This window comes from Carassius carassius, chromosome 48, assembly GCF_963082965.1.
Source record: "Carassius carassius chromosome 48, fCarCar2.1, whole genome shotgun sequence".
NCBI classification, from domain to species: domain Eukaryota; kingdom Metazoa; phylum Chordata; class Actinopteri; order Cypriniformes; family Cyprinidae; genus Carassius; species Carassius carassius.
In genome coordinates, this window is record NC_081802.1 from 8,689,195 (window position 1) to 8,707,229 (window position 18,035).

At 37.7% G+C, this 18,035-nt stretch overlaps 1 protein-coding gene across 6 annotated transcripts in view; it reads left to right on the forward strand.

The window, feature by feature from the left end:
- LOC132131899 (rab GTPase-activating protein 1-like) overlaps positions 1-18,035 on the forward strand; it is a 97,159-nt gene that overhangs the window by 73,819 nt on the left and 5,305 nt on the right. For 3 of the 6 annotated variants that reach the window (XM_059544051.1, XM_059544052.1, XM_059544050.1), the window contains exons 15-20: positions 423-497; positions 1,491-1,616; positions 4,040-4,183; positions 6,381-6,422; positions 11,680-11,808; positions 17,924-18,016. In XM_059544051.1, the coding sequence (XP_059400034.1) occupies positions 423-497; positions 1,491-1,616; positions 4,040-4,183; positions 6,381-6,422; positions 11,680-11,808; positions 17,924-18,016 (609 nt within the window). Of the gene's footprint in view, positions 1-422; positions 498-1,490; positions 1,617-4,039; positions 4,184-6,380; positions 6,423-9,381; positions 10,574-11,679; positions 11,809-13,038; positions 14,382-17,923; positions 18,017-18,035 lie in introns of those variants that run through there. The other 3 variants (XM_059544053.1, XM_059544056.1, XM_059544054.1) reach the window with 3 other exon arrangements.

Genomic DNA, 18,035 nt, shown 5'->3' on the forward strand with positions numbered 1-18,035 from the left:
ATATTATATTAATATGTTGCCATAAACGTTTATCAGTGTTTCCAGTCATTTATGTCGAAGCTTGTGATTTAAAGACCGCATGAAGCTGCATTCACAACACATGTAACTTGTAATTGTGACACGTTTATTCAGTTGAAAATGTTTAGTGCTAAGTAATGTAGGGCGGGGCTGAATTTTATACAACGAACATGCTTTATTTCTATTTTATTTATTTTTTCTGTAACAAAACATTTCTCTATTGATATTTTTTTTTTTTGATTATATTTCTTTTATTATTTTATCACAAATTGTATTATTTTTGATTAAGTAAAAAAAAAATGGTTCAGAAACAGAAATATCATTACATGGATAAACAAAAAATATTGAATTATTTTTTCCTTGATTTTGGTACATAATATCTGAACCGAATGTTTTTTCCACAGGCTTATTCTGTGTATGATGAAGAGATTGGATATTGCCAAGGTCAATCATTTTTGGCAGCTGTATTACTTTTACATGTAAGTATTTTGCATGACCAGCACTGTTTCATCTTTACCTGCACAGCACTTATCAGCTGGCGTCCATAACACATTACACAGATAATTATTTAAATACACATATTAAGTCTATGACAAGTTTAAGTATTTAACTGCTCCATACATACATTTTAGAGACTTAGCTCAAATCATGTAGCTTTATTCATTTATTATTCATTTTATTTAATATTATTAAATATTTACTTTCTGTATTTGAATTTATTTTTGATAGACTAACCCAAAAATCCAACATTACACGAACGCAGGCTTTCCTATTTTAAACTGTGTGAATTTATGCTGCAAAAAGAGGTACATGTTCTCTTAGCAGGCATTATGTAAACTTCCTTTAAGGTCAGTTTTATCTTGAGCTCAACTGCTGTGCTAGTAAATCAGCAGTTTGAAGAGTTTTTGAGAGACTAAATAATAAGTGTAAATAGAAACCAACCTCATTGTGCCTTATCTTTGACTTTTTGAGGCTGTTATTGAGCTTATAGTAGGTGGAGAGAAACAGGAAGCAAGGAAAGGACATTGATGAAACGGTTAATTCCATATTTAATTAAAGCGAGGGCTGAATAAGATGGCGTTTTTTGTTTTTCTGTGATGCCAGCTCTTATGGAGCTTGATATTAGAGTGCGTTTGGGGATTTCTATAATGTAGTATAAGTGTCTTTCTCGTGGCCTTGCCCAGGAAGCTCAGGAGCTGTCAGGAATATTAATTACGGAGCCCGTCTTCCTGCAGGAGCCTATTGAGCTCGGGACGCACACGCTGTCTGTGTGATTTAATAGCCAGCTCTCTGTATGTCTCGCTCCATCTCAGAAACACAAACAAACTCTGATAACATCACTGTAGACTGCCATAGACAGGTAGACAGACAGTCTAAACATCATGGGTTGGTTGTGTTTATTAAGCCCTATTCACACAGAAAGCATTTGCATCTGAAATATCATGGCAATATCTCTCGCTTTTTCTCTTTAGATGCCCGAGGAGCAAGCTTTCTGCGTGCTGGTGAAGATCATGTACAACTACGGTCTTCGAGAGCTCTACAAAAACAACTTTGAAGATCTTCACTGCAAGTTCTACCAGCTTGAGCGTCTACTGCAGGTTTGGCTTTTGAGTGCTTGTTAAAGGAATAGTTCACCAAAAAGTTGAAATTTGCTGAAAATGTACTCAAAATGTACATCATTCTTTCCAAGATTTAGATGAGTTTGTTCTTTATCAGAACAGCTTTGCAGAAATGTAGCATTATATCACTTGCTCACCAATGAATCTTCTGCAGTGAATGGGTGCCGTCAGAATGAGCTGATAAAAACATCACAGTAATCCACACTTCAGTCTATAAATTAATGTCTTTTGAAGTGAAAAGCTGTGTTTGTAATAAACAAATCTGAGCCCTTTACCCATAATATAGCTTTTTCTAGTGTAAAGGTCGTCGTATCTGAATCAGGAGAGAAATATGCACAGATCAAGCACCATTTAAAACTGTTCTAAATAAATATGTTGGTGGATTTTGATTTGAGAAGACAACAGGGGATGGACTTTTTCACTGGAGGAAACGTTGTTATGGATTATGAACTGGTATTTTGGCCAGAAGCAGTTGTTAAAGTTAAAGCACTTTCATGATGGATTTGTTTCTTATAAATTTGTTTCTTTTGACTTCACTTGACAATTGATGGACTGGCGTTGTGTGGATTACTTGTGTATTATTGTGATGTTTTTATCAGCTGTTTGGACTCTCATTCTGACGGCACCCATTCACTGCAAATGATCCACTGGTGAGCAAGTGATCTAATGCTACATTTCTCCAAATCTTTTCCCTAGATTGTGGATGGTTAGTACATTTTCAGCAAATGTTTTAATTTTTTTTGTAAACTATTCCTTTAAGAGATTGTATCACACACAGTCTTATACACCCCTTGTCAGGCCGTACTTGTGCGTCTCAAGTGCAAGCGGTGGCCCTCTTGTAAGCTAGTAGACCTAATGCACTGGAAAATGGGTTTTAATTTTGTGGTGAAATGCAATTAGGCCTGAAGTAGCCCTCTTTCAGCGCTAAACCCAATCCGGTTAGTATCTACTAACTCTGCTACTACAGGAGTGTTAGCATCGATCACAGATAACGTGCCGTACAGCACTCTCTGGATGAATTCCCGTCATCATTTACTTTGCATGTGTTAACCCAACACTCCCACCTCTCCAATCTAACAGTGCAATCTACCCCAGTAAAATATTCACTCTGGAGCTCCGGGTCTTTTGTGATACTAATTTAAGATGTGCATGTTTAGATATCAGTTACCTCTTTGATTTATTCTCTTCCTGGTCTCTGAATTCATAGTGTAATTTTCTTTTTGAGGCAAGCATCACAATTGCTTTTTCTCATACTTAATTTTAAACCTCTAATTTGCATTTAATTTGTCCTGCACCATACTACTTGTAGACATTTCCTTAAATTGTGTAGCTGGTTGAAGAGAGGTGATGTATTATTTTATATTTAATTTAATTAAATGTTTATGTATTTTTAATCATTTTATTTTTTTATACATTTGTATTATTTATTTTATTATTATTATTTTTCCCCGCTGGGCTGTAGAGGTCTGAACCTAACAAGTTTTGTTTCGATTCAAAAGTGATTTTTGTGAAGTCCTCAAATGTTACTAGATTAGTAGTGATTAAGTGTATCTTAGGCAAGAAAAGAAGTGTTTTCTCAGTTGTGGGTTTTCCCACTGCATTGTTGAAGAAGCTTTTACTTCATCTTTGTTATTTCTGTATTGCCTCAGCAAAGCACTGAACCTTTCTCTATTAATACTTCACAAAACACAAAACAAGCACATTCTTATGAACTCAGCAACACAAATACTCAAACGCAGGTAGATCAAACACACGTAGGTCTTTGAATTATTAGCTATTGTTTGTGTAATGTGCTTTATAACTGCACTCTTGACACTGTGCTATAGTCCAGTAGTCTTACACTCCAATAGAAATGGTTTAAAAGCTTGTGGAAAGAAAATGGTCATTAGTCTATTGTTCTTTTTGTCTGGAAATACGTCTTGCTCAAGTTCCTTAACTTCTGCTTTAAAAAAAAACGATATCATCTGAATAACCCTAACAGATAAAAAAAAAAAAAAAAACATGGCTCAACGCCAACTGGCCATGTTGGGTTAAAATTTTTACTTGCCCTGCCTTGGACAGAAATGCAATAGGAGACTTGGGCATTACCTGAGATGCATCTTTCTGTGTGCACAGTGCATGCAGAACACTAAATGGAGTTGCTATTTGCATCTTTTTTGTGCTTGAATTCTTTAAAATTAAATTGGCAATGCTTAAAACATGTGCAGATGATAAACTTTCATGACAAAGCTGTAGTAGCCCGATCAGGCCAGTGACAAATCTCTCAACTGTCCTGTACATTTTTCACGCTGGCCCTGGGCCATCAGGCAGTCCTTATTGTCGAGCCCTTTAAACAAATTATAATGCATTTTTCTTGCCCTTGCACTAACTGTCCCTGTTTCTCTCCTCCTCCCTCTTTCCAGGAGCAGTTGCCTGACCTGTGGTCTCACTTCCAGGACCTGAACTTAGAGGCCCATATGTACGCGTCCCAGTGGTTCTTAACGCTGTTTACCGCCAAGTTCCCTCTCTGCATGGTCTTCCATATCACTGACCTGCTCTTGTGCGAGGTGATGCATCTTCCTCCTATCACAAAATTACAGTAACATAAAGTCGTTTAACCAATGAGAAGTTACTGTGGGTGTGGCTTGCTAAAACAACATAAATAGAAACCGAGTTTAGAATCATAGGTGCTATAGTTTAAAGTAATACTTTACAATAGGTTTAAATTCATGAACATGAGTCAGCATTTAGTTATTGTTCCTGTTAATTATATAAATGTAAATATACTTTGCATTCTGCATTTGTTCAAAATACATTAATATGAATCTATGCAACTTGAAATGTTAATAATTTAATATTATATGTACTAAATTTACATAAACCTAAATTACTGAATGCTGTTGAAGCTGGTCTTTGTTAGTTCATGATGCTTAATGCTAATTAATAAAATCAGGGAAAATGATCAAATCCATAAAGAGTAATGCAAAATTAGAAATGTAATATTAAAATATTACAATTTGTATATATTATACTTACACTAAAGATAAATTTAAGGGATTTAGTAACCATTTAATTAAATTTTTTTTTAAATGCATTTTTTTCTGGCTAAATAAATATTGAAGATAGGTTTCCAGTAGCACCTGAAACTGACAGAAAGTTCAGTTGTTTCTAAACTTCTTGAACTTGTTAGATTTCCCAGAGCAAGCATCTTTGACTTCTCAGAAATAGGCTTTGTGTCTTTCCAAAAGAAACGCTTCAACCTTTCTGCTCCTCAGAGAGCATTTCCTTTTTTTATATCACTTTTCTCCCCTTTTCCTTTCATTCAGCATCTGTGGTAGCCTGAGGCAAGACAATTAAAAGTTTCCTCAGCCTGTCTCAGTCAATGAATCGCATGATGAGAATCTGTTAGATGCTTGTGAGACACCTCTCTCTCTCTCTCTCTCTCTCTCTCTCTTTCTCTCTCTCTCTCTCTCTCTCTTTAGTTCATTTCTAATTCATTTAGTGCTCCGTCCTCTTTTGAGGCTCTGGCTCTACTGTTAAGTTACTCATAGTGATTGTAGTCTTTCTTATCCATGCATCTCTCCCTATTCATATTTACATTTCAATTTATTTATAATCATTTTTTTTCTTCTTCAATATACACTGTTCTAAAGGAGCTTTAAAATCATCCCATCTAATGATATTGGCCACAAAACCAGAAATAATTTTCTCACTTTGGCAAGCTCTAAGTTGATTGGCTGCCTTAAACAACTTCCGGGATTAAGGGCACGTGGGATTTATTATCAGTCCATCATGAAACAGTCAGGTTTACAAGGTACATATAGTGTTATAGTGAAATTTACCCAAATGTTCCCTCAAGAAACCTCTAAAAATAACACATCTTGGTACTTATAGAAAAAATCTAAGTAATAATTAAAGTACCTACCCCAAACTATTCCCAGTAGTTAATGCAATTACTGCAATTTTCAAACTGCTATGGTAATTCTTCAAGCTAATGAAGAATGAATTGCTCTGGTTGTTGTAAATTGCTTTGCTTGATGTAAATGTAAATACTGATAGTTTTGCTAGTATAAATTCTAACAAGCAATTATAGTATTCATAGTTCATGTATAACCAGAGCGTTCAGATCCCGAGCCAAATAGTAAAGTCTTATCACTCCCTCAACAAACACAAACACACATGCAGGCACATAATTAGCTCCCGCAATTTCCATTTAGCCCCATAGCGCCATCTAGAGTCTGTGAGGGAGAGATAGCCTCTGCCTCTGTTATTATTAGAGAAGGCAGGATATTTTTAGCTCGGTGTTGCCATGTGAATGGGTTGTCTTCCTGATCCTCAAGACAGGTGTTTCCATGTGGAGCTGACTTCAGCATTGCTTCTCCGCTCGCTACTGCGATGCCACCTGCTCCCCCCTGACACACACACACACAGCACCTCCATCCTTCACATCCACCTGCCTGTCAGTCCACCTGAGCATGTGCGAGGGAAATTGTTTGCCTCTTCCTCCAGCTTCTGCCAATCCCACACATTTGAGCTCTTTGTATGATTCGAGCTATTTTAGGAGATGCAAATGCGCTCGACATTCCCATTGTTAGTAGAGCGCAAAGACAGCATTACAGCTCCTACGAACCATTTAAATGAAATTGTATCGTCTTTATTACAGTAAAACACCTTTGTATGTAGCACGTTTTGTACTTCCAGGCAGTTTGACTTTCAAAGATAGGATTCTGTGTATGTCATTTTTGTGTTTCACTGTCTTCACAGGGGTTGAACATCATCTTCAATGTGGCGCTGGCTCTTCTGAAGGTACTGCACCTCACCATGATATATTTCCGAAAAAACTGGGAAATTCTCAACTGTGGTTTACAGGATGGAGAAGTTAGGGGAAAGTAATTTTTAATAATAATTTGAATTATCTTTTTATTATTATTATTTGTTTAGTTTTTTATTTGTAAGTAAATTGTGCACTTTTATTTTAAATGTAATAATTTTGTTGTCATTTATCATATTTAATAGTTTTTTCTTCATAGCTTTATTTTTTTCCAGTTTTAGTCATTTTAATACTTCACCATTATTTCTAATTTTCATTGACGATATTTTGTTTTTATTTCAGCTTTATTTTAAAACGATTGAAAACAGATCTCAGAAGTTTAAATTGTATTTACCAATTAACAAGTAATGAATTAAGTAATGAATTTCATAAGTTAAAAATGTGTGTGAAATGTTTTTAGTACCACAGCTCCGCAGGTAAAAAAGGAAAATATTGAGTGTGTGTCCCTCTGCTGGTCAAGAGAAATATTGCCTTATTTTTTCATCCAAATCTTTGCATGCAGATGTTCAGATATTTCTGGTTATGTTAAACAAGAAAGTAATGCCCAACAAGAAACTGAAAAAATTATATATATATATATAATTTGTGTTTGTGTGTGTGTGTGTGTGTGTATGTGTGTGTGTGTATATATACATATATATACACACACTCACACACACACTCTACACATAGAGACATTGGTTAGGAGGTGCTGTGTAAACAGGAAATAACCTCAATTTATCATTTTTCCTGCACACTTTTCTAACCGCAAATGGCATCTTTCTTTTCATTAGATGCATTGGCTCGTTAACACAACCTAATAAGAAAGTTGATCTGAGCCATTTGGCTGTTGTCTGAGTGATGTATGCATGCATTTGGGTTTGTTGTTGTGGTGTTATTGATCATCAGCAGCACGATGGATGACACAGTATGCAGCTGTGGGTCATTAGCCCAGTAATGCCACCATAGCTGTATTAATACAGCACTATTCGTGGTTCATTAGGACTATAATACAGTTACAGATCACATTTGGGGAAAAAATATGCTTTTTTATACTTTTTGGAACAAAATCCACCTATAATCACCAAGTATTTTGATAGTTTCTATTTGTGCTTTTGAATATATTCAGCTTCCATTAAGATTCAAAGGGCAGTTTGTCATTATCGGCTGGCCAATTCTGTCGGCTGCAAAGCTTTCCAACAGCATTCTCAGCACAAATACATTAGCTTCATCCACAATGCCACACCTTTGTGTAAGCTGCAATGGCAGAATGACAAATAGAGCTATAGCTAGAACAGACTGCGCTGTCTGAGCTAAACTATGGAGGAGATACGGACATATCCACTGATTTAATGTGAAGAAATAGACTCCAATTCCCTGTTCTGTAATTACACTAGATGTGAGAACCAGAATAAGGTTCTCTGGTTTCTTTTTAAAGCTTTGCCAGCTCCAGGTGTTTATTGAAGAGGAACTATGAAGGTCTCAGGGAGATTAGATGTACTAGACTAGATTTACACAAGCATGATGATATAATTTGTCACGTTGAAGACCAACAGTGTTTTACGTAGTTACTTATGACAAATGTCCTCTCATGTCATTATTTATATTGTTGCAAAACAATGTGTATTGTGAAAAGCGCTTTACAAATACGTGTGACTTCACTCCTTAGGTGCATTTGTAAACACAAGTGTGTAGGAATTTTTTTATACTCACTTAAATTTTAGTTTCCAGCTTTGTTCCCTTTGTTCACTCTGTGTGTGTGTGTATGTGTGTGTGTGTGTGTGTGTGTGTATATATATATATATATATATATATATAATCATTTTCATTCATTCATTTATATACACACACATATAGTATTTTTTCTGTCACATGGCCTCCTGCATTACATATGTATCTAAATATAAACATGGCTTGATAAATCATCTGATCTTATATTTTAATATTTGTGTCTAAATAGGCCCAACTGACAAAAAATTTTGTTTTGTTTTTTAAATAGAAAAATTCTCAAAAGCCACTGGCCTTTAGCTCTGAGAACCCAATAATATGTTTGATGACTGTTTAGTCTTTTTTTTTTTCATTTATAAAGTATTACTGGTGCCCACATGGAAATGTGTGGAAATGTGTATATATATATATATATATATATATATATATATATATATATATATGTGTATATGTATATATATATGTGTATATGTATATATATATGTGTATATGTATATATATATGTGTATATGTATATATGTATATGTATATATATATATATATATATGTATATGTATATATATGTATATGTATATATATATATATATGTATGTATCTATATTCAATATAAATATAATATAAAATATAAATCATAAGGAAAAAAATTTAATATGAACACATTTATTATTTTTGTCCTAATGCATCTGAACATTTTCTCAGTTGCCATTCTGATTATATTTTTATTACTATAATCCAGTATTATTTATTTATTTATTTGTTTTTTGTTTTTGAGCAAATCTTTAAAATAAATAAAATGCTATTATTTTTTGGCAATTTTCTTAAAGTAAAAAATTATTTCCTTTCTATTTTTTGGTAAAATATAAACAAATTCTTGACAGGTTTTGTCAATGTGTGTTTTTTGTATTTTCCTCACCGATTAAATTATAATGCTTGTGAAATAAAGAAATATTATTGTTAGCGTGTTCTCCAATTTTCCCACCAGTTTAAATTGAAACAGAAGAAACCGGTGGAATCAGGTGGACAGAAGTTGATGTGAATGTGCGTGTGAGGAAGCAAGAGATGTACATTAATAGAGAGAGGAGCTAAAAGGGGGGTGCACTGCCTCGCTCCTATTGGCTAACCATTACGACATTCTCCCCCCGAAGGCTCCCAAACCCCCTCCTCCTCCTCCTCTCTCTCTCTCTCTCTCTCTCTCTCTCCACACCCCTCCATCTCGCGCTCTGTTTCTCCACATGTGCCCCTGTCTGTTCCTTTAGCGAGCATCCAGCAGCAATTAGCATTTAGCATGAGTTGCATTGGAGCCATGTCCACTGTCCATTCGTCCATGGTTTCCTGTTCCCTCGCAATGCCCCTCCTATCTTCCTCTCCTCCTCCCTTTCCACCACTCCGCCACCTTTTCTAGCATCGACAGCATCTCTGTGAGCTCTCCACATCTTTCCCTGCTGTTGGAAAGCAAAGCACAGAAGCCACTGGAGCAGGAGTAACAAAGGCTGGAGGACGAGAATACCACAGCCTCCACCCAGTCTCGCATCTCGCTTCCTTCATCCCACACTTGGACGTTCTGGCACCTTTTGGATACTTCTGGACCTCGGCAGGATGACGGAGCTGGCAGACTCTCGACTGAACAAGAACAAGGACTTAGCTTGACTCCGACTTTACAGACTCCTAGACGGAGAGCAGAATCTACATGACGACGACTCAACTTCGTCTTGTTTCCACCTTGATTCGAGACCCTTTAAAGATGAGCAAAACACAGAAGACGTGCTGCACGTTGTCTGTCTCAACAGCACCACGCGACTCTCCTCCTGCCTGTTGCCAGGCAACAAATTGCAAATTTGGGATTTCGGGAGGAGCTGGCCAATGATAAACCAGAATGGAAGCGTATTTCTTCGTTGAAGCATGTCAAACCACTTTCGGTTTGCTTTGGTTCTGGCGTCTTTTAAACTAGGCGTGGTCTCCGATATTGTTTACATTGCAGACCCAAAATGGATCAACGCAAGTGTGAATCTGCTCTCCAGTTTTTGTTGCCACATACTCAGGCTTGTCGAATCATGATCGAATGACAACGTCACATTTGCCGAGACTGCTTTAGCGCTACCGAATCAACTGCCTGGACTAACTTTCCCAAGATTGGACACCGTCTTGTTACATCAACGTGGCTGACTCTAAGTCAGCCCCCGAGCCTCCATGGGAGGACGATGCTGGGGATTCCCAAGGAGCCCAAGAGGCTCTTTCACCTTTGACCCCAGAGAGAGACTTGCCTTCACCGCCTCTATGGGCTCAGATACCACCTGCTGTGCGGAGGCTGGAGGAAGTGGGCGCTGGAGAGGACAAGGGTGGGCTGGTCAATGACTGTACTGATAGAGTCATGGGGCTGCTGGGCATGGGTCACCGCCTGTTTGTGCCCCGACTGCTGGCGGTGAGGGGCAGCTGCTGAAAAAATAGGCCTTCTTCATGTCTGTTTATGTTATGTGTGTTTATATGTGGCTCATGTGTGGCCTTTGTATGTGTTTATGTAGGAAACGTGTAGTGGGCATTTATTTGTCATTCTGTTGAAGGCAATTTTGTTTCAAAGTGTCACTTTATTATAACAGTATCAGTGAGACATTTTTATTTATATATTTTATTAATAATGCATTGATGCCTTTTGTATTTAAACACTTATTTTGTTTAAAATGTTCTAATTTATTTATGTAGTTCTTTAATACCTTAAGTTCACTTGGAGCATACAAATTATTTAATTTTTATTTTTAATGTTTTTAGTTATTAATTTATTTGTTTGTTTGTATATTTATTATATTTTATTGATAATGCTTTTGATGACTTACGTTCACTCACAGCATGTTCTTTTTATTTTAAAATGGTTTTATTTGTTTGTTTGTTTTTTAAGAATGCTTTGATGCCCTAATTCACTTGCATATAAACTTTTATTTTTTATTTTTAATGTACTTTTGTTTGTTTTTTTATTATTTTTTATTTATTTAATGCCTTAACTTGCAGCACACAAACTACTTTTATTATATAAATGTTATTATATATTTAATTAATTAAACATGCTTTGATGCCTTAGGTTTACATGTAGCATACTTGTTAATTTTTTTGTGTTTTTATTTATTGTCTTTAAGTTCAGTTGCAGCAAACAATGTATTATTTTTTTATTTTTAATGTATATTTATTTTCTTTTTTTGTTTGCAAAGTGCAGATTAACATTTTGGCCATAAAATGTAAGTAATTATTAGCTTTTCGCTATTGGCCAGACTTTCAGTATTGGTAGAAATGAAGTTGTACTGTGCAAATCTTAGTCTTACTCTTGTTTGTCATTCGATAGATGGATTTAAATATCTGATTTATGCTCAAACAACATAACATTTGTAAAATCTTATGCGGCTTTGTCAGGTTCACAAAAGGCCAATGGAAGCATAAATGAGGAAAATAATCACATAGCAAGTTCCTCTTCAGGTATTTTATCAGGTTAATTTTACTGAAATGACCCTAAACTAGTTCTGTTTTTCTGTTTGTATGCAGACCTCCAAGGAAGACTTGCTTCAAGCCGACTTTGAGGGTGCGCTGAAATTTTTCCGGGTCCAGCTCCCAAAACGCTACAGGGCGGCAGAGAATGCTCAGCGTCTGATGGAGCAGGCTTGCAATATCAAGGTAAGAAACAACTCCAGACATCTTTTAAGGCACTGTCAGAAACTGGGCATTTCTTAATATATTTCATTTTGTTTTAGCCCTTCTTTTCTATCAGTTTAGTGCCAGTAACATGAATTCTGTTGATTTTGAAAAACCCCAACCATAAATATTATATTTAATTTGAATATTTTAATGATTTATCTACTTCTTGTTTGTGCTTTGAAAATGAATGAGTTTTCAAATTGCTTGGCTTATAGTGCTGAGGTGTGCTTTTAGTTGTATGTTCAGTTGGATTTATGGCAGATGATGAAATGGGTGGAAACCTATGCACTTATGTTGAAAGAGTTAATTATGTAATCCCAGGTCACTTTTGCATTGTTTGAGAAATGTGAGGCGCTACACCACAAAGCTAGCATGCAGTTATTCACAGAATGCAGAGACCTTGTCTGCGTTTCAAGACTCCATTGAGTCAAGGTGGAGTTAAGACTCAAGGATAAATACCCACAATTCTCTGCCTCAAACCCATTCCACAAGACTTTTTTTATTTTTGTTGGGGGGGGGGGGGGAGTTTATTTATTTATTTGTGTGATGTTGAGTTTGCATTTCGGGTGGGGGGTGAAGCATGTCCCAAATATATTTTCATTAGATTGACTATGTGTACCGTACTCCCTACTATTAAATTTTTTTTAAAGTGTCTTGTGCACTGTGCTATGTTGTTTATTCTATGAGACTGGACAGGGAACCATGAATTTGGCAGATATTAGGACCCAGCGAGAGAGAAATGAGAAACCAGAGAGGGAGAATCACTCTGTGGGAAAGGAGCACCTGAGTGAGGTGATGTAACAGGTGCATTCATCAACAAATCAGCAAAAAGAGAGCAGCTTCATTTTATGCCTGAATCATGTGTCTGTAGGATCATTATCCTTTGTTTTTCCTTTGTATGGCACTTTCAACTCCCTACAATCCACACCCACCTCCATGCACCCTTGATCCACGTCTCCTCCACACCCTAACGGGAAGGATGTGTTTATACCTGTGGCATTTACGCCACAGACTTCATTTGGAATACTTGCAATTTGCCCAGGTCTGTTGTTATTGTTCCTTTGGAGAGAAGACCATAAGCATAAGATATCGGATTCTTCTTATTTTTCAACTGGATTATCTCGACATCTTGCCAAGTGGTGTTTTGCCCATGTAAATTAGTTCTGCACCGTCATTGCTGCCAGCATCTGCGTTGACCACGCCTCATTGGCGCCCATGTTCGTATGTGTACTTAGTCACACTTTCCTCTTTATCTTATGCAAACAAAAGTGAAAGACAGACAGGAGAGCAGATCAATGAGATGTTTCATCAAAAATGAATGCTAAAAATGGACGAATAAAGACGTTTAGACTGCCATTCAACCTCAAAACTGTTATTTTTATCCTCACCGTCTCTGATCTTGTTAGTTCCTAGAAGATTCTGCCACTTGGATGTCGAGTGGACTTGTTTTATGAGACAGCTGTGAGGGAGGAGACTGTGTAGCAAGGACAGGAAGCCTTGTTGCCGTATCTCCATATCAGACCTGGACACCAGACGCCACACACAGACCATGAAGCTGTGCACAGATTGTTTCTTCCAACCGTGATCCCAGACGTTTCCAATCACATGTGCAAGAAGAGGAAATGCAAAGTGGTTGTTTCTCTTTGAAATGGTGTAAATTTAAAGAGGATCTAGTCTCCGGGTAATACGCTTACAGGGTGATGGAATTCAAAGGCACCTGCTTGCATCGAAAGCACAAGCTGTACAAACTTCCCACTCTGTGGATTGCGAGCCGAATTCCAGATTTCACATCCTCTTGATACTGAAAGAGGACTTAATCGAAAGAAGACGTACTTTGAGAGTGGAAACAGCTTAGAGGAATCAGCCTTGGAGAACTCTGACCACATGGCATTTCGAGTCCTCGGCTTGTAGATGTTTGCATTTTGATACTTATTAAACCAGGAACAAACCCACTTTATTTCTCTTGGGAGGAAAAACGAGGCCCGATGAGAAGATTAAGAGAGGAGCACCAGGGGAGTTAGAAGACCCCATTGAGCATGGCTGACAAACCTTTTCCGCTTGTCTGGCTCTTTATATTTCCAGTGGTAACTACCACAGTCCTTGAGACTAAGTGTCATCACTGCACAAATCTTTTTGCAGTTTAGCAAGTCGGCAGACAAACACAGAGTTTCTTCTCTTTGGAGGAATTGAGCAGGATACACGATCCTTGGAAGACAAAACCAGGTGTTTATTTAAGAGAGAGAGAGTGTTCCTCTGTGGTCCATCCCCCCTGTGTTTATTTCCCGCCTCAAGGGGCCGGCTCTCATCTGTAAAGAAACTTGTCAGCTGGTCTCGACAGATTTTTCAGCTTTCTCCTCCTCATTTCCTCCTCCCTCCCTCCCTCCCTTGTTTCTCAAAACACACCTGTCTCGCTCAGTGCTCCTCGCAGAAACTTTGCCAAGATGATGCAGGAAGTGTCGATAACGGTGGCTTACGACGCTCATGTTATCAATCAGATCAACGAGGAGGATTTCTTCGCCAGTCTGGTGGCTGACTCCAAACCCAAACCGGTGGTAAGTCTCATTCAAAAACGGTTGTTTCTACTTTCAGGAATCGACAAGAACATCACCTAGTCTTGTTGTACTCTCTGAGCTTATTGGTTTGATACTGTCTAACGCTTTCCGCTCTGTGAGAAATGTCCTGTAATGAAGTTACAGGGCTCTACAATTTTCTCCATTATGTCTTTATTCCAAGGAATGCCAACTTGGAGCTGAAAATACTGTGTGTGTGCTGGTAAGATGATGAACGTTGTGTTTAGTAGCAAGCAATTGGTTGCCAGCCTAATGCAATTTTGCATGTTATGATTCTCCTTTTCCCTCAAGTAGATGTTTTGAATACTCAGATGAGCCTAGTGACCTGAATATTCAAACATTGTCCAGTCACTGGCAATCGCACTGGTTTGACAAATCCGATGAATCAAAATTAAGCTTTGCCCGTTTTAATTTTGTGCCGTTTGTAATTTAGTGTAAAACAGTTCTGTGGCCATTTTTTAGCTGTAAAAGATGATAGGAAATCACTCATTCTGGTATCGAGATGTTTCCGTTTGTGTATATTCACGTTTGTAGGAAACAACGTGTGCTGTTAATGTCAATGTGAATGGAAAATAAAGATCAGCTACTCATTCGTACCCATGTAGGTGTTTTGAGTTTATACAAAAAACATCATTTACACCAACCACTTTTGTTGAGGTGAAACCTACTGAAAGAACTTTCCATATGTATATGACTGTTACTGTTAAACCGAATGAACGTTCGTGCTGAGAGCTTGACTTCCATGTTGGTTGTGCAATTTCAACCTGTCATTTTGTGGTCTGTTTCTACGCAACACATCCGGGCTGAGTGTTCATTTAAGATCTCTTCATCTAATGATGCCTGGCCTCTATCTGCACGACTGTCAGATTAATAGTCTGATGCTTATTCCTATTTACACTTCCTTTTTTCTATAAAGAATCTCTAACCCTAATCTTAAGTATTAAACTTTGGCGCATTTCATCTGGCGGACGATGATGTTCGTCTGATGATCTATAAAATTGACTTGAAATTGAAGAGATATCTAGACATCAGAGTATCAAAGAGTTTTTTTTTTCTAGTAACCACCCAGAATTCTCTAAAAAACACCTAACAACCAGCTAGAACACCATAGCATCTACCTAGCAACCATACAGATCTCCCTAGCAACCACCCAAAATATAAAAAAACATGCAGATTCCCTTAAAAACCACCCAGAATATTGTACTGTCTGCCTAGCAACTACCCACCCCCCTAGCAACCATGCAAAACACCTTAACAACCACCTAGCAACTGTATTCCCTCTTTTCTCTTTTTCCTTGTCCTGATGTTATCAATTGTGTCCTTATCCTCCTCGGTCAATGTGCTCTAAAGATTTTGTATCATGTTCACATTCCTCAAACAGCACAACGAACACTTTGTGCCGCAGTAGAAAGGCAAAGGTAGCTGTTTGAAGCCTTTTTTCACAGGAGGAGACGTACGCTTACCCAAGCACAAGCTTTTGCCTTGTCATCGTTACAACTGCAGTCACTAAACCAAGCCTCCAGTGCCATTATGTCTTCAGTGATAACACAAGTGGTGTGTCAGTTTCTCGCTCCGATGATCCTCATCCTGAGGTCAGAGGTCAAATGCACTGTATGGTGCTGTGAATTAAACTCAACAATGAGCTGTTGTTCAGAAGAACTGATGCCATTACAGATCAGAAAAAAGGCTCCTTTTGTGTGTGTAAGACCCGAATAAATCGGAAACAAAATTTGGGAGAATTGAAATGACTTTCTCAAGTGAGAACACCGTTGATATGCTTCACTTTTTGCAAGCATGTTGTGTGGAAACCCCAAACGCCTGTTTGTTTGGCTTCAAAATGCTGTGCTGGTTGGCAGTAAACATTTCTGCTTTCTGTGTGAGCAGTTTCAAACTCAAATGAAGAAACAAATTATGAAAGGCTTTATGAAGACTGATCCCAGACCTGCTGAATGAAGATTGTAATAAACAAAGTCTCATGCAGTAAAGCGGCAGTAAACCCTAAAGAAGAGATCCCCTCAGGACTGGCTTGACTGAGTGCACTTCTCCCTCAGAGACTCCGTGCTAACTCTGGATGTGCCAACATAGCAACCAAAATGAGCAGTTTGCTTTTAAAGGCTCCTGATACAAACAGTTTTGGGTTTAGATTTGCGTGCGTGCGTGCGTCTGTCTGTCTGTCTGTCTGTCTCTGTGTGTCTGTCTGTCTGTGTGTGTGTCTGTCGGTCTGTCTGTCTGTCTCTGTGTGTCTGTCTGTCTGCCTGTGTGTGTCTGTCTGTCTGTCTGTCTGCCTGTGTGTGTCTGTCTGTCTGTCTGTCTGTCTGTGTGTGTGTGGGCTGCACGATGTGTCGTTTAAGCATCGATATCGCGATGTACAAATCCACGATAGTCACATCGCAGGATGTGCGATGCAGGCTGTCGTAGTTGATCCGTTATTCATTACCTGTACGGGCCAGCTGCTCCCCGGCCCTTTACGAATGTGATTAGCGGATTAATTGCACAGCTTAATCATCATAGAGTGAAAGTTTATCATTTGCATGTGTTTTTAAATCAGTGTGTCTATGACAGTGAGAGGCGAGAGAGAGAGCGGCACGCGAGAGAGAGAGAGAGCGCGATAGAGAGAGCGTGAGAGAGAGAGAGAGAGAGAGAGAGAGAGCGAGCGAGTGAGCGAGCCCCGTCCTCACGCTCACCATCTTCAAACAACACGAGCGCTGTCTTGCTCTCTCTCCCTCGCGCATATTAATCAATTGACACGATGGTGTCGATGTTTAAATCATTTAAAATGAGAATGTAAGTGTGCTCACCCCATTTTTGTTTGTAAAAAATAAATATATTAGATTTCATATCGCAATATATTTTGCAGAAAAATAAAATATCGCAATGTCATTTTTTCACAATATCGTGCAGCCCGTGTGTGTGTGTGTCTAGTCTGTCTATCTTGTCTGTGTGTGTGTGTGTGTGTGTGTGTGTGTGTGTGTGTGTGTGTGTGTGTCTGTGTCTGTCTGTGTCTGTCTGTGTCTGTCTGTGTCTGTCTGTCTGTCTGTCTGTCTGTCTGTCTGTCTGTCTGTCTGTCTGTCTCTGTGTGTGTGTGTCTGTCTGTGTGTCTATTATTTTGTATATAATATCAATACAAAGCATATTTTAATTTGTTATTATTGGTATGTATTAATATTATCAAGGTTTAATGTTCGACCCATTCAGCCGTTCATCAAATATACATTTTAATACATTTAACATTTTGCTAATTATACATTTTATCAATTAATGTCCCAAACATTTGTAAAAATGATAAAATATTTGTATTATATTATTTTATATAGTATCAGAATAAAATTTGAACGTTTTATAAAAAAATAAAAAAACTATTCGGCCTTGGCACTTTGAGGGGGAGGGGGTGCTTTTGACTTTAATTTTCTATAATATTTTTTTATTTACTGTATTTATGAATCAAAATGACAGTGCTAATTGTCTTGTTATATCTACTGGTATACATTTTTCAGACCTGATCTCTGATTTCCTATCTTCCTCAGGTGCCAACAAAGAAGCTAAAGAAGTTTGAGAAGGAGTATCAGTCTCTGAGAGAGAGCCAGCTGCAGCAGGAAGACCCTATAGACCGATATCAGGTAAGCAAGAACCTGATTT